This window comes from Echinops telfairi, unplaced genomic scaffold (genome assembly GCF_000313985.2).
Source record: "Echinops telfairi isolate 266 unplaced genomic scaffold, ASM31398v2 ScPeMD7_7439;HRSCAF=8477, whole genome shotgun sequence".
NCBI lineage: Eukaryota > Metazoa > Chordata > Mammalia > Afrosoricida > Tenrecidae > Echinops > Echinops telfairi.
The window spans coordinates 3262770-3282611 of record NW_022111339.1 but is presented as its reverse complement, the minus strand read 5'-3'; the positions used below and the strand labels follow the sequence as shown (position 1 = coordinate 3282611).

Genomic DNA, 19842 nt, shown 5'->3' with positions numbered 1-19842 from the left:
GTTTAAGGATCAACGTCTTTCTGATCTGAAAAACCAACCAACCAAACTAAGCCCAACTTACCGTCCCAGCTGCCTCATCAGCATGACCCACCTGCAGCAGGAAGCACAGCTCTCTGGGTCTCCGGTAAGGTCTTGAAGGGCTTAGCAACACCAGCAACCACCACCCTCCTCCTCTCCCCAGGTGGAGAAAGCTGTGGAAAGCCAAGCCCTGCAGATGAGGAGAACCAGGGGGGCATGTGAGGGATGGGCCTGTAAGACAAAACAACTGCTCCTCTGTGAACCTCAGCAACACCCACTACCACAGAATGATGGTGACCCGAACAGAACCAAATACACATTTTTAATGGAATCAAAAGATCTTTGATTTGCAAATAAAGAGATGGATGGCTTCCTAGTAAATCCACTGTTGCAACCACATACCAAATGGCAAACATAGCCCAAAAGTCAAATCATGTGCTAAATGGGAATGGGGCAAGGAGGGTACAATTTGGGCAACAACAACAGAAGGAAAGACAAGGTATATTTTATACTCAGCAGCTCATTAATCTTAAGTGTCGTGGGAACCTGTCAGTTTTACCCCCTCCAAGTAACTACCCTTTGTCTTAATTTGTTAGAGACTTGAGAAAAGCAGAGCTTGGAAAGGAAAAGGGGAAAGAGGGGTGTGGGTGGGGGTTCACTCAAGACAGAAAAAGAAAAGTTGGATGTATAGAAAGTCCTCCTTACATTGTCCCCAATTAAGATAATTGGACTACTTTCTTTAGGGGGGAGAGCTTTCATTCATTGCTTTGAACCACGTTAGGAAATTGTGCCAATAGCCTTACATTAATGAACAGAGACAAACACATTGATTTGTATACACATATTCTAAAAGTTAAATGGCTTTTAGACAAGTGTTTTCACACTACAGCATGCAAAAATCTTTAAATCCAAAGGCAAGCCATTTGATTTGGGGTCACATTGGCCCTGAAAAGGTAAAAATGGCTCCCAGTGAGGGAGTTAATAAAAAGCTAGAGAACAGTAATCCTGCAATCACTTGAAAGGTGGGGCAAGTTATACTGAGGGAGAACTTAACCTACCAAAGTTCCTTGTCGCCTAAGATCCCAACAAACTTCCCAGAGAGACCACACAGCAACCTAGGAACTGCTATCCCAGCAACTTTAAAGCCTCCATGCACATGGGCTCTCGGGGATGTGGACCCATGGTTCTGATTTCTAGCTCCCCAGATCACTTGCAGAGTCACCCCAACACCCTAATTACAAACTAGCAGCTTCCCTTTATCTCCGCGTCAGGAATCGCTCAGGCATTCTCAGTATATAAAACACGTTACGTTCTTTAGAGAAAAAAGTTACCAAAATATTTTAAAAGGCTTATTGTTTTAAAAGATCCTGCAACCTGGTATAAAGAGGAAAACCCACATTGTGGGGAGGCAAAGAATGTTCCAGTTTTTTGAAACCTAGCTGACAAGACCAGCCCCCATCAATTTCTGTCTCTATCTCTCCTATCTTGCTAATTTTCCAGTGCTAATAAAGACACCTGGGCCCCCATGCCAGGAGGTAAGCCTGGGTTTGTTTTTAGGGGCAGAAAACGGAATTTCTTGCTTGGAGGCAGTTCACACAGGTCTGTGATCTCGCGGGATTACTCAGCGTCTGATCTGAGCAAATAGGGCTCTCAAGCCTGAACCTCTTTGGGAGGAAAATAAGAATAGCCATCAGAGAAAGGAGCCCACAGATGTCTGCTAGCCCAGAAATCCAGCCCCTGGACTAACCCCAAAGTGACATCAAATGAGACTCGTTCATGGGTCCCAGCTGGGGGACAGACACAGGGTCCTCACTGGGCGGCATTCAGTCCTTGTTACTGTACAAAGCAGCACTTGCTCCCTGGAGCCGCTTCAACTCTGAGTCACTATTGTCTGAAAACAATGGAATGTCTGCCAACCTGTCCCAGCAGTGCAAATGAATTTTAATGCCGCTATTATTAGTGCTGTAACCCTATGTGCCCTGGGCACAAAACAGCTCTGCTGACTAAGGCACCTAGTCCACTAAGGGACTAGGACAATCACAGTTCTGCTGGCTGAAGTCAGCGGAACCCCATAATAATACTGCACTCACACTGTGGCCAGCATCAAGCCACAGCACACAAGGGAACCCCATAAGGGCCTCCTGCATGCACCCCAGCTCGCACAGTGAAGTCTCTCACCTCGGTTCTAAACAGAGTACAAAAAATCTAAAGATGGCATCTTTAAAGTAAATTAAATTTTGCCCCTCCTCTATAGAAGGACAACAGTACAGCACACTTAGATATATCTGCCACTTAAACTGGTTTCTTACACACGTCTAATAATGCTTGTTACTAAGTTTAAAAGGCCATGAGATCTTTATGAGCCTATAAAGGCCAGAGCATTAAGACAACCATGAATCAGGAGGCATGTTTTTGGCACTGAAAGATGGTTTCTGGGCCCACAAAGCTGCTGAATGGAGAGAGAAGGGCATGGATGGTCCAGAGATGCAAGCATCACTTAGTGCCCGCCTACCCACCCAGGGTCTTGGAAGGTCTTTCAGGGTAATTAAAAAGAGAATTGCTTTTCCTTTAACTACAAAATCCACCGTAAGGGATCACTGAATCAGATAGTGTCCAATTGAAAGCTGGTCCTTCTGTGGGCATGAGGAAGCACAGTTATAGGAACATGTGCAGGAATAGTCAGGATAATGAAAAACAGGACATAACTCATCTGCAAGGGCAACATGTTACATCAGTAACAGATGACTCAGTTAGCCCTCCCTCTAAGTACCAGGCATTTTAAACAGAGACGTTCTGGGGATCTTCTACTGCAATTGCAAGTAAGGTTTCCACACCCTCCCATCCCAAGGGCTGTGGTTCAGGATACTAGCAGTTATTTACAGTGCTTCCCATCCAAGAGAACTAGTCAGCTCAGCAATTTAAGGCTCACAAAACCCCCATGAATAAGACAGTCCTATGATCTCTTCTGAGGAGGAGCCCTGACTCATCGTGGGTTATACCCTGTGCTACCCAGAAGGTCAGCAGTTCGAACCCCACCAGCTGCTCAGGAGAAAGATGAAGCTGTCTGCTCTAAAAAACGTACAGTCTTGGAAACCCTCTAGCTTCCCTGACAGCCAAAAGTGATTCTGTGGGACAATTCAGTTCTGTGATCCAAGTCTGTACTTTCCATGCAGGAGACCCAGGTTCCATGCTGGGCCAGGGCACCTTTTACACAGCTACCAAGCATCTGTCAGTGGAGAACTGTCAGCTGCTACCCTGCTGAACATGTCTCCGCGGAGCTTCCAGGCTAAGGTGAACTAGAAGAAAGGTCTGGTGACCACATACAAAACTCAACCCATAAAAACACCATAGGTCACCTCAAATCCATTTGCAGACTATCTAGTCGGATTAAGCCACTGGCAGATCCCCCACGAGCCATAGGCAAGGGTCTCACAGAGCTTTACTATCAGGTAGGGATCACTGTAACCATGATTATACTGGAGCTAACTTGGTACTTGGTCAGTTGACCACGCTCGTGACCCGACCTGAAATTCTTCTAGGTGCAACTATTTCTTGCTAGTCCCGTGAGAGAATTTTCTTCCCTGGCCTTTTAAATATCCACAGTGGTCTTTTCTTTCTTACTATTTTTATCTCTGTATTATTATTAGTGTTATTTTATCCTTACCACATTATTTTGTTCCTTTTTTTATTGTTTCTATTGGGTTTTTCAGTTTGTGAAGTACAGAAGGAGTAGATGCAGAGATAAAAATGGATGCAAGGGCTTGTAAGGGAGATGGGGGTGGTGAAGGGGGTGGGGGAGCAAACAATGTATGTGGGAGGCAGGAAGGAGCAGGGGAACAGATGATTACACAACTCATTTTAAAAGTTGGAGGAGGTGTTCTAAAATTGATGGTAATAATGATTGCACAGCTCTTCAAGATATGCCTGAACTATGGGATTATGTGATGTGTGGATTAAGTGCCAATAAAACTGTTTTTTAAAAACTATGGTGGGCACAGGGGTCTGCAACAGACCTCGGGGATAGCACAGTGGGAGGTGGGGGTGGCGCAGGTAGGGGAGGGGGGGGGCACATGGCTGCCATGAGGAGGCCAACTCGGCAGTAGTAACCGACACTATTCAAAACCCGCAATCACAGAGCGCCCAAGGTCACGGCCATAAGCGGAAGAACACCGTTTGTTCTCAGCCATGATGCCAAGTGGCCTCTGGCAATCAGCGCTGCCCCAATCCAGGGCATGCTTGGCTGGTCAGGAGCCTGTGGTGTAAGACTAAGCGGCCCTCCACAAATTACTGCTCTACAAATAAGGTCTTATCTCTCTCTAGGAACATTTCAAATAGTCACTTGCTGCAACAGGAAAATCAGAACCCCAAAAGATTATAAAAAATGTAGGTGGTATCCCAAGAAAACGTTGAGAAAAAAGGGATTTGTTAGCTAGGGCGCATCTCCTTGTCAAGCATACCTATCTATGCAAGCACCTGCCCCATCTGCACTCAGCTCCACTTCCAGAACAGAAAGGTGGTAAGCTCATCCAACTGACTGCTTCTTGGCTGGCCCTTATACAACAATCACTCCAGCTGGGCGTCCAAAGACATGTTGTTTTGAAAGTCTTCTGAGAAAAGTCCTTCTTCCAACAGTTAGGCACACTGAGAAACAGAGGCTTCTTCTATTCTTTCCAGTTCTTCACCAGGGCAAGCACACTGGAAGAATATTCAATATATGGCCGATGCTAGCAATGAACTCTCCCATGGAGCTACTGAAGAAGTGTCAGCCAAATTAATTCCAAACTAATTTATTAATTCCTCTATCCTAACTCACTTACCCCACAGGTGGTGGTGGTGGTGGTGTGTGAGTGAGTGAGTGAGTGAGTGAGTGAGTGAGTGAGTGAGTGAGTGAGTATAGAGGTAGTCCCCAAAGTTACTGATAAGATCAGTTCCTAAGAGATTTAAGAGGTGGGAGCAAGGAAGGTACAAAGGATTCTTACTTAGCCTCATTGGCCCATCAGAGCCTCTTGGCAATTTAAAAGGCATGTATGTAGCAAGTGAAGGTATTGACGCAAAGAATTTGTTGCTTTAATGGTGTCAAAGTGAGAGGAAATTCCCGTAACATTAAGAGGGAAATTATAAGTTACCCTTACATTGGTCAATTGTAACCTAGAGGAGTTACTGAACCTGCAAAATAGCATTTTGATCGTGTTGTTGTTTCCAAGTAACGATTGATTACCTAAGGGCTCTACTATTAAGGTCGTTGGAGGGTTTGCAGGGTAAAAGGATTTTGGATGCTGAAGAGCTGCGACACCTAACTGTGATTCTAACCCGGCAGATAACTTCATTGGAGGGACCTACGCTTGTGTCATTTCAGAGTATGCATTTTAATAGACAAATCAGTTTCTGTTGAGTTACACAGTAGAGCACGAGAGCTCCGTCTGCTGTGTGCTAAGCGAAATTAAACATCTGACAGGGGGCATCAGGCTGCAGCAGGTTCTGTTGGGTCAAGGCTCTGACCCCAAGGAAGATAGGTGTGGACACAGGTGCCTGCTTCAGAGGCCCAGGTTCTCTGAGATGCGTTGCTCTCCTGCATCGCTCTTCCTGTGTAAGCCCTGGTTGCTCCTGCCCTTTCTGGGGCTCGCGTGGCTTCCCAGGTTCTAGTTGTGGGTAAAGCCAGGTTCCAGCCACCAGTCTGTGCTGTAGGCTTTCTTCACAAACTCAGCCCCAACGGGACTTCTGGCCAAGGCCAGCACTGTATTGGGAACCAGCCATCCACACCTTGTTTTCTGTGCATTCATCTTCTCCCAATGTTTCCATGGGAGAACGACCCTCCTGAGAGAAGACCCGGATATGGCTGGATTTCCGGATGCAGCTCCACCCTCTGCTGGGGGGAAAGTACCACTCTGACAAGATAAAAAACATCAAAATGGAGAAGGCCTATAAATCAACTTGCTCTTCACTTGTGAAAAAAGTTCATGATTCTAAAGACCTACTTGATGACAATATCTCCTTAATTCAGGTTCTTCCCATTAGAAAATCAATTCTAACCCCTGGATGTGCTTCGTCCACGCCTGCAACCAAAGAAAACTGGAGATGCCATGTACCTACACTTTAGTTTGTTGAAAATGCACCTGAGAGGTTTGTGGGGAGTCCCTGTCTCCCTCACAGATATTTCTCGCATATACGAGGACACTGTGTTCGAATCTCCAGTGCAACTTTCCTTTGCTTTCACAAGAGCCAAGTCTCAGAGCGGAGGAGAGGGACAACAGAACATCTTCAGGGGGATGGAGAACGAGCCTGCCTGACAGCACAGGTGTTAGCACCACAGGGCCCTCGCCCATGGTTCTGGAACCTTCTCCACTTCCCAGTGTTCATCAGGAGGTAATCTGGCATCACTGTCCTGCAAATTTAATCAAGCTTTCATAAAAGAGGCCAGCAATTTTCTCAACTTGAAGAAGTCCTCCTCTGGAGCCCAGACAGATGAAAGGAAACCTGACACACACCTCAGGTTCTAACTACTGGCACGCCCTTCAGGTACAAGGACCTGGTCCTGGGCAAGCCCAGGCCCTCATGTATGTCATTATCCGCCACCAAGCACCTGAATTGTTTATTTAGAGAAAAGTACTGGCTCAACTCCATGCCAACAAGCTAGTTAGATATTGACTATACTGCAACCTCGAAGTCCTGGTGGTATAGTGGGGTTACCAGTTGCCCTGCAAACTACAAGGTCAGCAGTTTGAAACCACCAGCTTTCCTTGGGAGAGAGATCAGACTTTCTACTCCCATGAAAACTCACAGGGGGCCGCCATGAGTCAGAATTGACTCGGTGGCAGTGAGTTTGATTTAGTTAGGTACTTTAACCTAAGAGCCCTGGTGGTGTAGAGGGATACACATTGAGTTGCCATCCATAAAGTCAAAACCACTGGTTGCTATTCGGGAGAAAGATGAGGCTTTCTATTCCTGTAAAGATTTGCAGTGTCAGAAACCCACAGTGGCAGTTCTAGCCTGCCCTAGTGGGTCATCATGAGTCAGAACTGACTTGTAAACTGGAACTTCCTATTTCAAGTGACAATAAGAATATCTGTTTCATTCTGTTAAATATCACATTTCAACAAATACTGTCTTCTAAAACTGGGGAGTTTCATAATAAAACCTCTTTGCAAGGAATGCTGAGGAACTGTACTGCACCCACTGAGGCCCTTGAATAGTACGAAGAGTTCACACACTAGCTGCTAACAGAAAGGTTGAAGGTTAAAGTCTAGGGAGACAAAGGAGAGCTACTTCTTCCTGTCAGAGTGCAGCTCTACTCTGACACACACAGAGTCACTTATGAATTAGAAGCAACTCAATAGCCACTGGGTTAACTGATGTGTCATATACATACATGCATGCATACATAATACACAAACATTCCTTGGTTAAAGAAGGAAAGACCACTTTTGGCTGTTATGTGAATTGCTACTGACACTTGATTTGCATTTATTAAAATAAACTCTCTGTGATTCCAGCCCTACCACTGAAGTATTCTTGTGGAAACCACTCTCCGTCCAGGACTGGTGCCTTCCTACAATTGCTACTTAGAATTGAGGATGGAGCAACAAACTACTTTTCCTGTTGGGCATAACAGGTGAAGCGTTACAGGGGCTGAAAAAAGGATAGGTTTCTACCCGAGAAGTGGATGACCAGACTCTGCATTTCAGTTGGGGATAAGCAGCAAGATGCTCTTGGAAAAGTAAGGTTCCTGGTAATACACAGTCATGGGCACTGTCATCCTAAGTGATCTGACTGGTACATGAGACACACTCAGTAATATTTTCTTCATACTGAAAAATGAACACATGATAATGGAATGAATGCTAACCTATTCTAACCTCCTCTGAGAATCAGAAGGTAGAGGCCTCTCACACAGGACCATACAGCTAATTAGTAGCTGAAACAAGCATGAAACACAGTTCCAGATGATGATCTGATGATGACAAAGACCATTTTAGGGAAAAATGTGTAGTAGGGTAACATGGCGTTGTAGTATTGTTTCCATTATCCAGAAGTGGCTAAGGAAGGAGCACTCCTGGACAGGAGAGCAGTGCACCGGGGCACCTTTGGTCGTCAAAGAATGATACATTTAAGTCTTACCACTCTCAGGCAGTTAGCTTCGAATATCAATCACTTTTTTCTCTACTACTGGAAATACCAACAGGCTCTCCAACCACCTTCCATGCACCATATCTTCACAACGCTGATCAGTACCTCTTTCTTGCCAGACACAATGAGCTCCAGTTACTTATACCAAGCATCACCAGTTCTTGTTTTAACAAATGCTTACCAGAGTCGCCTGACTTCTCTACCTAGAAGCTAATGTGCATGGAGGGTGTAAGGTAACAGAGTCCACAAAGCTTGAGAGTTCAGTGCTTCCCTGCAACACCGACCAGATAGGTGGCTGAAAATGGCCTTCTCCAATGCTGACAGCTGTGCCCTTGGCATCATCTGAAGCTGAAGGAAGAGCGCAGTTTCCAACCAGCTCACACATTTCCTAGCTGGCTCCAGCCCACAGCCCAATGGTTTCAGAGGGAAGCGCTGGCATCCTGTGAGGTTTTATTATTTGGCTTTGAATACACTGAAGTCATGTCACAATTGCACGAATGGAGATGGAAGCTGAGCTATATGTGCCTCCGCAGTGGTTTGTGGGTCCAGTGCCTTGACATTGAACATAAGCAGGAAGCCAACATTCCCAGCAAGGACTCGGCCCATCAACCAAAGGCAGTTTGTTGACGTGTTCATCCTTACACCCTTAGTGGAGGGGCCAGAGTACTACAAGAGGCATTTGGCATTTCTAAGACCTTGACTAGTGGCTGAACTCTGCCACTTGATGACCTGTTAACAAAAAGTGTCGATTTCCTCTGCAGAAAGTAAGATCACCATCTGCCTTGACCATTCCCTCGCCACCCAACCCCCAATGCCTCTAGAACAATGCAGTCAAAAGAATATAACTGTAGACAGCCTAAAATAACAGCACCTGACTTTGCATCATCCATGGTGTATAGCCTTCAGAAAGCTCTCAAAAACAAGATATGTGAGAGGTAACTACTAGAATCATTAGAAAAAGTATCCACTCTGAGCAGGTCTAAGGAGCCCTGGTGATTGATCACACGTTGGGCTGGGCTAACCTCAAGGTCAGCAGTTGGAAGCCACTTCTGCAGGAAAAAGATGAGATTTCCTACTCTTGTAAAGAGCAACAGTCTCAGAAACCCACAGAGGCAGTTCTACTCGGTCACACAGGGTCACTAGGAGCTGGAATCCACTTGATGGCAGTTGAGTTCTTTGGAATTATGAGCAAGTCTACACACAAGGTGAACATAGTGCCTCAACAAACCTTTCAGTTGATCCCTAGTCCACATATACAGAGAAACAGTAAGCAACTGCCGCAGGGGCAGACAGCTGGCAATTTTGAAAGCTAGGAGTCAAAGCCAAGTAGGTCAGAGTCTGACGTCCTTTGCTCTGAAATCATGCAATTCTTTCAGATAGTTCAAAACACCCAGTTTTAGTCGCCATACAAAATGTCAAAGTTCAGCAAACTTGGTTTTTGCCAAGAGGCAAGAAGACGAAACTTGGAATAATTCACTTAAGCCTGGTGTCCTACCTTTTCAAGTGCATTCCCTTTTTGTAACAATATCGAGTCATTCCTCATGTGCCAAAAATCTCTAATTTGATCTTTCCACTTCCCGTTAATGACACTTGTGGTTAAGTAAAACTGCAGGGCCATGCAATGTCTAGTGTGGCAGCCTCCTAAAGAGCCTTATGCCCCTATGTTATCACTACTCAAATCCCGCATAAAATTGCTGCCCATCATGGGCATGTCTACCTGGGTCTGATGAGAAGAACACAGAGGGAAGGCACTTTAGACAAGAGAATATGTGAGACAGAGAGGACCAAGCACACAAATGGGACATTCTGTTGGGCGTTTCTAACAGGAGCATCCTATGGCACTCACCTGCTCTGTGGGATAGAGCCTATAGGCCTTGTTCACCTGTTTCACGCCCACTGCTGCTACCAGCACAGGGCTTCTTGGCATTTCTCAGATGCACAGAAGCTGCTCTGCTGTGTGTCTGCCCAAACATCTGCTCCATCCAGCTCCATGATGGTTACCCATGACTAACGCGACAAGCGCTTACCCTCACAGACCCTGTGATTACATGTCGGGCCCTTTCCTAGTATAATATAATTTCTACCACAATTCTCTCCAACCATGCCACAAACGTAGTGATTTTAGGAACATGCATACATGCATTATCCCGCTGACAATTCTACATATAATCACTGCTAAAAAATGACAAACTACGTCTGTGGGGAAAATTACAATGGAGATAAGATTGGTGCTTGTGACTGTTTAACTTTTCACCAAGACCTAGACTGAAACACAGGAGGTCACCATCAGTCAGAGAGAGCTGGAGAGCACGCACACACACACACACCAAAAAAAAATTATTATTTTTTTTTTTAATTTAAGAGAAGCAGATGAACCACGTTCCAGAGGGAAATTCCAGAATGGGGGTGAGTGGTGCTTAATTTTGGACTGGATCTGAAAGCTTTCACAGGCATTCAGTTAGAGCTCTGGACAGCAGTAGTGAATGGCACAGAACACTAGCACAAACAGGATGACAGATCACTAGGGCCAACAATAGCCCACCCCCGAGCGCAGGTAGGTGCTAACCGGACAATCCATATGCTCTGCTGGAGCTGAATCCAAAACAAACCAAAATACCTAAACGTACAGTCAACTTCTCCCAGCTCAAACAATGTCAAGAGCACCAAAAGTCTGGATAGGATGTTGGTGGCTAGGGTACTCCCAAATGAACTCAGTCTGACTGAAACTGTAAGCCACTGATAGCTCCACGTGACTAAGAGCATCTGGGGGGAATCAGCTTGTCCTCGTAAGTGCCAAATGGTCATTAGAAGCAGACCCTTAAGTAGCCCAGCTATTCAAGCTAGGAGGTAAGGATTTCAAAATCTTGCACTAAAGAACGCACAGCAGTGTTTGTATGTATGTGCAGAGTTAGCCTCTTGGTGAACCGAGTTTGTGTTGGTTTGCTTTAGTATCCGGCAATCACATGTTATGCCTTCAGCACTGGCGATGAAAACTAGACAGCGCCTGGGATGACAGGAGGAGGGAGAACTAGAGCACACTTAGGATAAGAGACAAGTGGGTTCTAATCCGAAATCCCCCAAGCCCCAACTCCCACATAGTGTGTGTACACACACACACAAGCTTACCTTGATCAGAGGACATAAAAATAAAAACACCTTAGTAAAAACAAAACCCAGGAGTATTCCTGAAAATGTCTGATACAAGTAAATGCCCCCAAAACATGAGCCCCTCTTAAACAATATTGCTTTCACGCATTGTTTAATAAAATCTCAAAAAAAAAAAATCTCATAACCTGTGTACACACATGTATACATGGGATCTATAAATATCAAACAGATTAAAACAAGAACACTTCTCTCACTGTAATGACAATGATGGTGATCAGTGCAAAGCTGTGCTTCTCTTTCCTGAAAGGAACGCTGGTGGCAATGGAGATTAAGGGCTGGGCTGCTAACTATAAGTCAGCAGTTCAAACCCACCAGCTGCTCTGAGGGGGACAGGTGAGGCTGTCTGCTCCTGTAAAGATTTAAAGTCTTGTCTTGGATAAAAATTCCATACATAAACTCCTACCAGATGTGCACTCCTCTTTCACACAATCACCCTGAAGTACACGTGAGAACAGTTTCAATAAGATCCATCCACATGGAACATGATCAATGTTGACATTCGACATTGAATCTATTCGAAAATGATCCAGTGAAACGTGAGTCTCTTCACCAAGCAAGAAAAGGAAAGTAATTGGAGACCCAGCCAAAAATCCAGCAAGTACACATGGGAATCATTCAAACAATTATTTAAGAGGATGAGAAAATGCAGATGTATCTTCAAGAATGATTCTAAGCCTATACTAATGAAATACATGTGTATGGTGTATATGATCTTTCAATTCCATTTTCCCACAAAATTCTGAAGCCCCCTCATCTACCTATTATAAATACATATACAGATATAAGCCTAATTTCATACATTTTTGTCCATCATGTTTTGTTAATATTTATTTAGTCTTAGTTCTCTTCTCTATTAAAGCAAAAATAAAACATCTCTGGGTTAGAAGAAAAAAGAGAGATCCTCACAGGTCCCTGCTTCTATACGCTTACAGAAAGCTCATTTGCTCCGACAGCAGCAACTAGCAGCTTCCTGGTAAGCCCCCAGTCTACTCTCTGTATTTCTGTTGTCTTTCATCATCACCTCAAACTCAACCCGTGAGAAAGCCCAACTACACCTCAATTAACTAACTCCCTTTCTACCAATGAGCCTGGCCATCCAGACAGTTGTGGAAACCTAGTCATGTTTACGTCTAAATGCCACATGCACACACATCGATCCAAGTCACACCCCGGAGAATCTTTCTGAGCTTGATCCATTTTATCTGGTTTCCAAACTTATAATCAGCGACAGTTCTCTGGTCACTATAAAATTGAATTCTTGCCCATTGTGGCTTCGACAGAGACTCTCTCCTGGTCTGTCCTAGTCACCCCAAAGTACATCCCTCCAGACAGTGAGACAACTTCTGTCATTCCCACCACAACACAAGCTCCACAGTTCATGCTGTGCCCGCCCCCACCCCCACCTCAGCTACATTGCTGTGCCTATTCAAACTCATAGGGCAGTGGTTAAGGGTTGGCCTGCTGTCCTCAAGGTCAGCAGTTTGAAAACACCAGTGGCTCCAAAAGAGAAAGATGAGGCTTTCTACTCCTATAAAGAGTTAATCTGAGAAACCCCACAAGGGAAGGACAGAGTTCTACCCTATCCTATAGGGTCAACGATGAATTACCATGGTTTTTGGGTATTCAAACTCACATATGCAGGGCCCCCTTTTTTTACACAATCCCTGCCTCTCGTAAACACCTTTCCCCCAAAAAATTTAGTTACCATTTTATATTACAACTGTATTAGCCCCATCTCCTGAATTAAATAATTGACAAAAAGGGCTCGATTACTTCTTCTACTATGTCTACATGCCATCTAAATGCAGATGAACAGTCATTATACTGGTAAAGATGAAATAGCCAACAATGATGGAAGCTAGACACAGAGTCCCATCTCCTCCCTCTGTGATGACAACTTGTACCAAACTATTTGTCACCAAGTCTAGAAAAACCAATGGTCACGCAGTGCAAAGGCTTTGAGAGAAAAACAGAAATCTTTCTTTCCCTCAATCACTAATGTCCACCACTCATTTTGTGCCATTTGTAAACTGTGGTTCTCTCCTCCTAGGAGCTGAGTCCTATGTGAATGCGGAGGGAGAGGTTCTGGAATAACAATCAACATTACCTGACTTTTCGCTCCATACTTTGTTCTCTTTGCTGTCGTCTTTATACTCGCCTTTTCCTTTTGCCTCCTTGCTTTGACTAGCCCGAGCTATTCCAAGTAATTATCACATCCTCTCAGTGCCAGAGCTCAGTCTTCCCTTTACAATTATATCGTAGCTTCCTATGTATACTGCCAACAACCAATTGTTTATAGTCCCTTGTTACCTTCTTGCCAGGTAACTGCCCACAGCTAGAGCCTTCCAATTTGTTTCATTTTCCTGTAAGTTATTTCCCTTTATAAAATCTTAATGATTTCCAAACTAATCTTTTTCAGAGTATAACTTCTATTACCGTATATACTCGAGTATAAGCCAACCCGGGTATCAGCCAAGGCACCTACTTTTACCACAAAAATGGCATTAAAAATGGGCTGGAAAACTCAGCTTATACACGAGTATATACGGTAAGCCTTTTGTCTGTTGAAAAATCACTGGGCACTTTTCTTTGGTCAAGTTAGTTACATAGCTAATACTCAAACCTATTGTCCCTGCCTTTCTGTCTACTTTTCCTATGCCCTGTAATACAAGAGGGAAATTCTGTCTACTTCATACAATATGTACACCTTCTGGATCCACAGCAGTCTTCTTTCAACACTAACGTCATCTGCAAAATCAGTGTGGCAACAGAACAGAGGCCTCTTCACAAAAAAACTTCTTGACCACTGACCACTGTGGTAGGTCATATTGGCACCCAAACCCATGTGCATGAGGAGCCTAAGAAATGTGACCTTATACGAAAATACAGTCTGTGCAGACATAATTAAGATAAAGATCAAGATAAAAGGAGTAGGGTGGGCCTCAAATTCAATCAGCCTGACGTAAATGACAGAAGAGGGAATACAGACACAAGGAAGTGTCTGTATGAAGTTATCTATGAGGACCTTAAACCCAATGACAAGTTTCCATGAAAGAGATACACAGAGAAAGTACACAGGATTGAAAGGCCAAATGAAGATGGAGAGAGATTCAGGTGATGGTGACATAAGGCAGCCATCGCCGGAAGTTAATCAAAGTTATAAAGAATTGCCCTATAGAATCTCCGGAAGCAGCATGGCCCTACAACCAAAACCCAAACCCACAACATCCATCAAATCCATGCTGACTCAGTGACCCTGTAGTATTCTAGGCACCATGCATAAGAAGTCTGAATAAATGAGAACTCTAAGAGAATTTGGTGTTTTAAGGCGACAGATTCAAACTCAAAACTCATGGCCACCAAGTCGGTTGCCACTCGTGGTGACCCCATAGGACAGAGAAGAACTCCCTGAGGGTTTCTGATGCTGTGACTCCTTTCAGAAGTGGACAGTCCTGCCTTTCTGCCTCAGAGCGGCTAGTGGTTTCACGGTGCAGACCTTGCAATCAGCAGCCCAACACACAACCACTACGCCGCCACCGGGGGATCCTTTGAGCTACCAGGTTAGCCCTCAGAAATTAACCTGTTTCTGCTTAGCTGTGATTATCTGCAGCTCTGATGGAATCTATCAGTCACCACGATGGAAGCATACACAACCCATTCCTCTAGAATACCCTGGGTCACAGTGTGCTCTCTGTGCATCAAGTGCCTGGAACTTAGAAAAGTATCCAGAACAAGCTTTGCCAACAACCAGTCTCCATCCACTTTCCCTCGTCCACAGATGATCTCTTCCAGTCTCACCACAAAAGCTTTGAGTTTTATCCCTTACCACCACCACCATCACCATCAATGGAAATTGAACAGAGGACTTACCATGCCCATTGTGAACGTGCTTGTGAGTTTTCCCTTTCCTGGGGGTCGACTGGCATGAAGATGAAGCATTGTTGGTGGCTGCTTTGACATCCTCTGTCTCATAGTCTTCCTCCTCAACATCCTCCTCCTCCTGAGAGCTTCCAAAATACACCATGCTGTTGGGCAGCGCAGGAGAACCTGGGGGTCGTTAAGAAAGACTGCTCAGAAAAGTAGGCCTTCATCCTCACCCCCTTCCAGGGCAGCCAAACAATGAAGACACTGATGAATTACAAACCTAATCCTTTAATGCTGAGCACATAAAACCAGCCTATTCATCTCCACTGCCATTTTATATTTATTTTTCAAATATCCCCAGGAAATAAAACTCCATCTGTGTCCTTTTAACAGATTTCAAGCAAAATCCACCAGCAGGGGATAATGCCATTCACCAAACATAACAAATTAAAAAATTTTTAAATCTCATTTGAATAGCTTGAGGGGGAAAAATTAAGGGTTGACGTGAGCAAGTAAACAAGCAAATAAAAATTAAGTTGTAGAGGATGAACTTTTGTGTTTATGCAAGTTAACTCACCAGAGTTTTAAAATGTAAAGCCAGTGGCATAACTGAAAGAAAACTCAATCAGAGAAGAAGGGGATGGTAAAAACACTATATAGGAGGTGAATGACAGGACAAATCCAAATTATTCCAACTCACAGTGACCCAAACAAGGCAGGGTAGAACGGCCCTTGTGGGTTTCCCAGACTGTTCCTCTTTACAGGAGTAGAAAGTCTATCTTTCTTCTGTAGACCAGCAGGTGGTTTTGAACTGTTAACCCTGTGGTTAGTAGCCCAATCAATTAACCACTATACCACCAAGGCTCCAATGACAGGCATAGGTTCTCAAAAGTCGGAGTACATTTGAAGCCTATCTTTATGTTTTGATTAGGTTAATAACATGAAAATTTATAAAATAAATTCTGGTAAGGAAAACTGCTAGGTTAAAAAAAAAAATCTGGGAAACACAGGGAATCCAGGGCAGATGATCCCTTCAGGACCAGTGATGAGAGTGACGATACCAGGAGGGTGAAGGGAAGGTGGGGTAGAAAGGGGTGACCGATTATAAGGATCTATATATAACCTCCTCCTTGGGGGACGGACAACAGAAAAGTGGGTGCGGGGAGACATCGGACAGTGTAAGATATCACAAAATAATAATTTATAAATTACCAAGGGTTCAAGAAGGGGGGGGGGGGAGAGTAGGGAGGGGGGGAAATGAGGAGCTGATACCAAGGGCTCAAGTAGAAAGCAAATGTTTTCAGAATGATGAGGGCAATAAATGTACAAATGTGCTTGACACGATGGATGGATGGATGGATGGATGGATGGATGGATGGATGGATGGATGGATGGATGGATGGAGCCCCCAATAAAATTATTTTTTAAAAATCCACATACACCCAATGATCTCACTTTGTTTTCATCTTAAACTTCCCTGAACTGAAGCTAAAGCAGGAACACCAGAGCACGATCAATATTATAGAGAAGTGCAAGACAGTCCTCCCTTGCAGGATAAAGTGCCACTTAGAGCTGCAGTCCACTCACTGATGGTGCAATCTGGGACCAAGAGTGCAAAAATCCAATGTCTTTCCCACTGTTTTGAACTGTGTTCCTCCAAAATAAGTGTTAAAAATCCTAAGATATATGTATATCTATACATATATAATTCCATTTGGGAATAGGGTCTTTATTTTGCCATGCTTCCTTCAGTTATATCCCAAACCTGGTAATTCTGCATTTGTCACAGAGACGAGAACATGTGCAGGTAGAAAGGAAGAGGGAAGCAACAAGATGGGACGAACATCGCTGCCACGTGCACACCAAGGAATCAAATGCTGGGCAACAGATTGGGGAAGGAGACCAGGATTCCTTTCAGTGCTAACAGAGAGAGACAGAGCGCTTTCCCCAGTGGTGGGTAGTCTGGATTCAGACTTCTGGCCCTGTGAAGAATATTTTCTCACTGAGAATATTCTGTTCTTTAATAAAGTCACCCCATGCTGGTATTTGTAATGATAACAACACTAACGAAGAAACCCATTAAGAATTTTAAGACGGACTCACTCACTCACTCACTGACTCACTCTCTCACTCTCTCTCATTTACTCACTCACTCACTCTCATTCACTCACTCACTCACTCACTCACTCTCATTCACTCTCTCACTAAAATAAAAATAAAAAAATTTTAAAAAAAGAATTTTAAGATGACTACTACCACCAAGAAGTACAAAGAGTAACAAATGTGAAATACATTTTTCTTGATTCCTTTCCAATAAACTTAAACTCTATTAATACCATTAGATTGCAAGGAAAGCGAATGCACTCTGCCCTTTCCCCCTAAAAAGCTCTCAAAGTTCAAACACAGTGGTCAAACACATTCATGCCTGGCGTCAGAATGGCTTGGGATTTATGGGAGGCAATGAGCTGCTTATAGGGAGATGATGGCTGGTCTTCTCCCCAGATTGTAAAGCAGAGAGACAAAGCAGTTACCCCTTGAGGTTCCTTGCTCTGGTTGCCAACTTCCCCATGATCAACCACACCCACTGCATGGAAAAGAAACCCCAAAGGGATTCAGGTAGAGGGAAAGAACCATGTACGCCGGAGACAGAACTGGTCAGATAACGGCCAGTTCCCAGAGTACTTCACCGTGACTACATGTGCATCTGCAAAGCCGACTTGCAATTTTGGTGGAAATCATTTAATCAAATAGGAACTAGAGGTGAAAAAAACAACAGAATGAACCATCTAACTACATTTCCACCAGAACTACCTAAGACAAGGAGGTTTCGGAACATTCCTTGAAAAATTGAATTAAAAGATAACAAAAATTTCCGTTGAGTATTATGGTTAAAGCATTTGGGCCGGGGACTGGGAGGCCAATGCCTTGAACTCACCATCCACTCGCTGGAAGCCAGATGCAGCATTCTCTTTCCATGAAGCCTACACTCTGCACCCTGTGTGAGCCCATGAGGCTGCTCTGCCCTACCACACAGGAAGGTTCCTGTGAGACTGGAGGGCACAGACTTTTCCTTGTGAATTGACAGGGCTACCTCCATAGCCAAATACATTGTGGTAAGCCACATAATTTCATGGCAACTTGAAGGTATAGAAAATTGGGGGGGGGGGGGCATTCAACTTGTCAATCAGGTCACAGCCTGATGGTGCCTCCTTGTGAGTGTGGCCTCCTCATAAGGAGGCCCCTGGGAACCTCCCCTTCACTCTCAGTTTTCACCTTCCTGCTGGCGGGCCACTCTGAGACCTGCCAGAGCCCAGAGGTGCTCACACCATCATTGGCTTTACACCCACCGGCCTGTGATCTCCTTGCATTCTTCATCATTGCTTGTGGCTGTGATTCTAAAGAAGGACTTATGGACTAGTCCTGGACCTATGGGCTTGACTTGGACTGGGCTGGGATGCTTTCCAGATATACGTAATCACTTCTTGACATAAAGCTTTCTTATACATAATGTGAGTTTCACTGGATTTTTCTAGTCAATCAAGCTTAACACATATACCTACACTACCAACCTTCCGTCCTAAACATAAATTCATAAGGAATTTAATGAAAGGCAAGATAACCTACTTTAGTTCTCAGAGGAAATTCAAAATATGTACCAAATATCCAACACATTGCAACATTTTTAAGTTGTGGCTACTGCCAGTTAACACTATTCCCCTCTCTTGTATGAGGAAAGGAGCCCTGGTGGCGCTGTGGGATAAAAACTGGGCTGCAAACAGGTTCAAATCCACCAGGGGCTCCTCAAGAGTAAGCTGCTGCTGTCTGTTCCAGGAAATATTCACTCTCTCAGAAAATACAGAGGTTGCTCCCTTTGAGTCTGAATAGACTGGAGGACAGTGGGTTTGGGTTAGGGTTTGGTGAACAAGTGAACAGTTATAAGCACAAGTGGCCAGTTAACCTCTTCCCTCTTGTGAGGATCCCTAGTGACAGTGGGTTAAGCACTAAGCTACTAACCAAAAGGTCCACAGTTCAAACCTACTAAGCTGCTGAGAGAGAGAGAGAGAGAGAGAGAGAGAGAGAGAGAGAGAAATATGCAGCTATGTGATCTTGTAAAGATTTGGTCCCTGAAACCTCAAGGTGCAGTTCTACTCTGCTGTACAGTTCATTCACTTCATGTCAGAATCAACGGCAGGGGGTGTGGCATGTCTAAGCTGTCTTGTGGTAGTCAACCTTGGGCTGGCATGGAGATAGACTCGAATTCTCCCTGCTGAAGACAGCAGAGGTCACAAGCAGACCCTGTGCAACGGGGCCATTACCTGAGGCAGGGATAAAAGCAGATGACTTGGATTATATTTAGATGAATGCCACATGGGCCTGAACCTAAAGGAAAAAAGTATCACTTCACTGTCAGCAGTAACCAAAACAAAGAGCCCCTGCCTTCGTGGGTATATTTGGCTTGCACACATACTTTCTTCCCACAGCTGGAACCTATCAAGAGCAGTGCAAGTAAACAGTCAACATCTTCCCTGGAACGAAGACACATCTGGAACCCTGTACAAGGTCCTTAGCTTTCTAGTCAAGCCCAGTGGCCAAGTCGAACTCCAACCGTGTCAAATATCCCATGCACCAAGACCACTTTCCGACACTGGGTTACAATGAGACCTGTAT

General features: G+C 44.4%; 1 protein-coding gene across 1 annotated transcript in view; it reads right to left on the bottom strand.

Moving 5' to 3' along the window:
- JARID2 (jumonji and AT-rich interaction domain containing 2) overlaps positions 1-19842 on the bottom strand; it is a 273050-nt gene that overhangs the window by 33459 nt on the left and 219749 nt on the right. Inside the window, 1 exon segment of the mRNA XM_004718079.2 lies at positions 15181-15357. Coding sequence (XP_004718136.2) covers positions 15181-15357 — 177 coding nt within the window.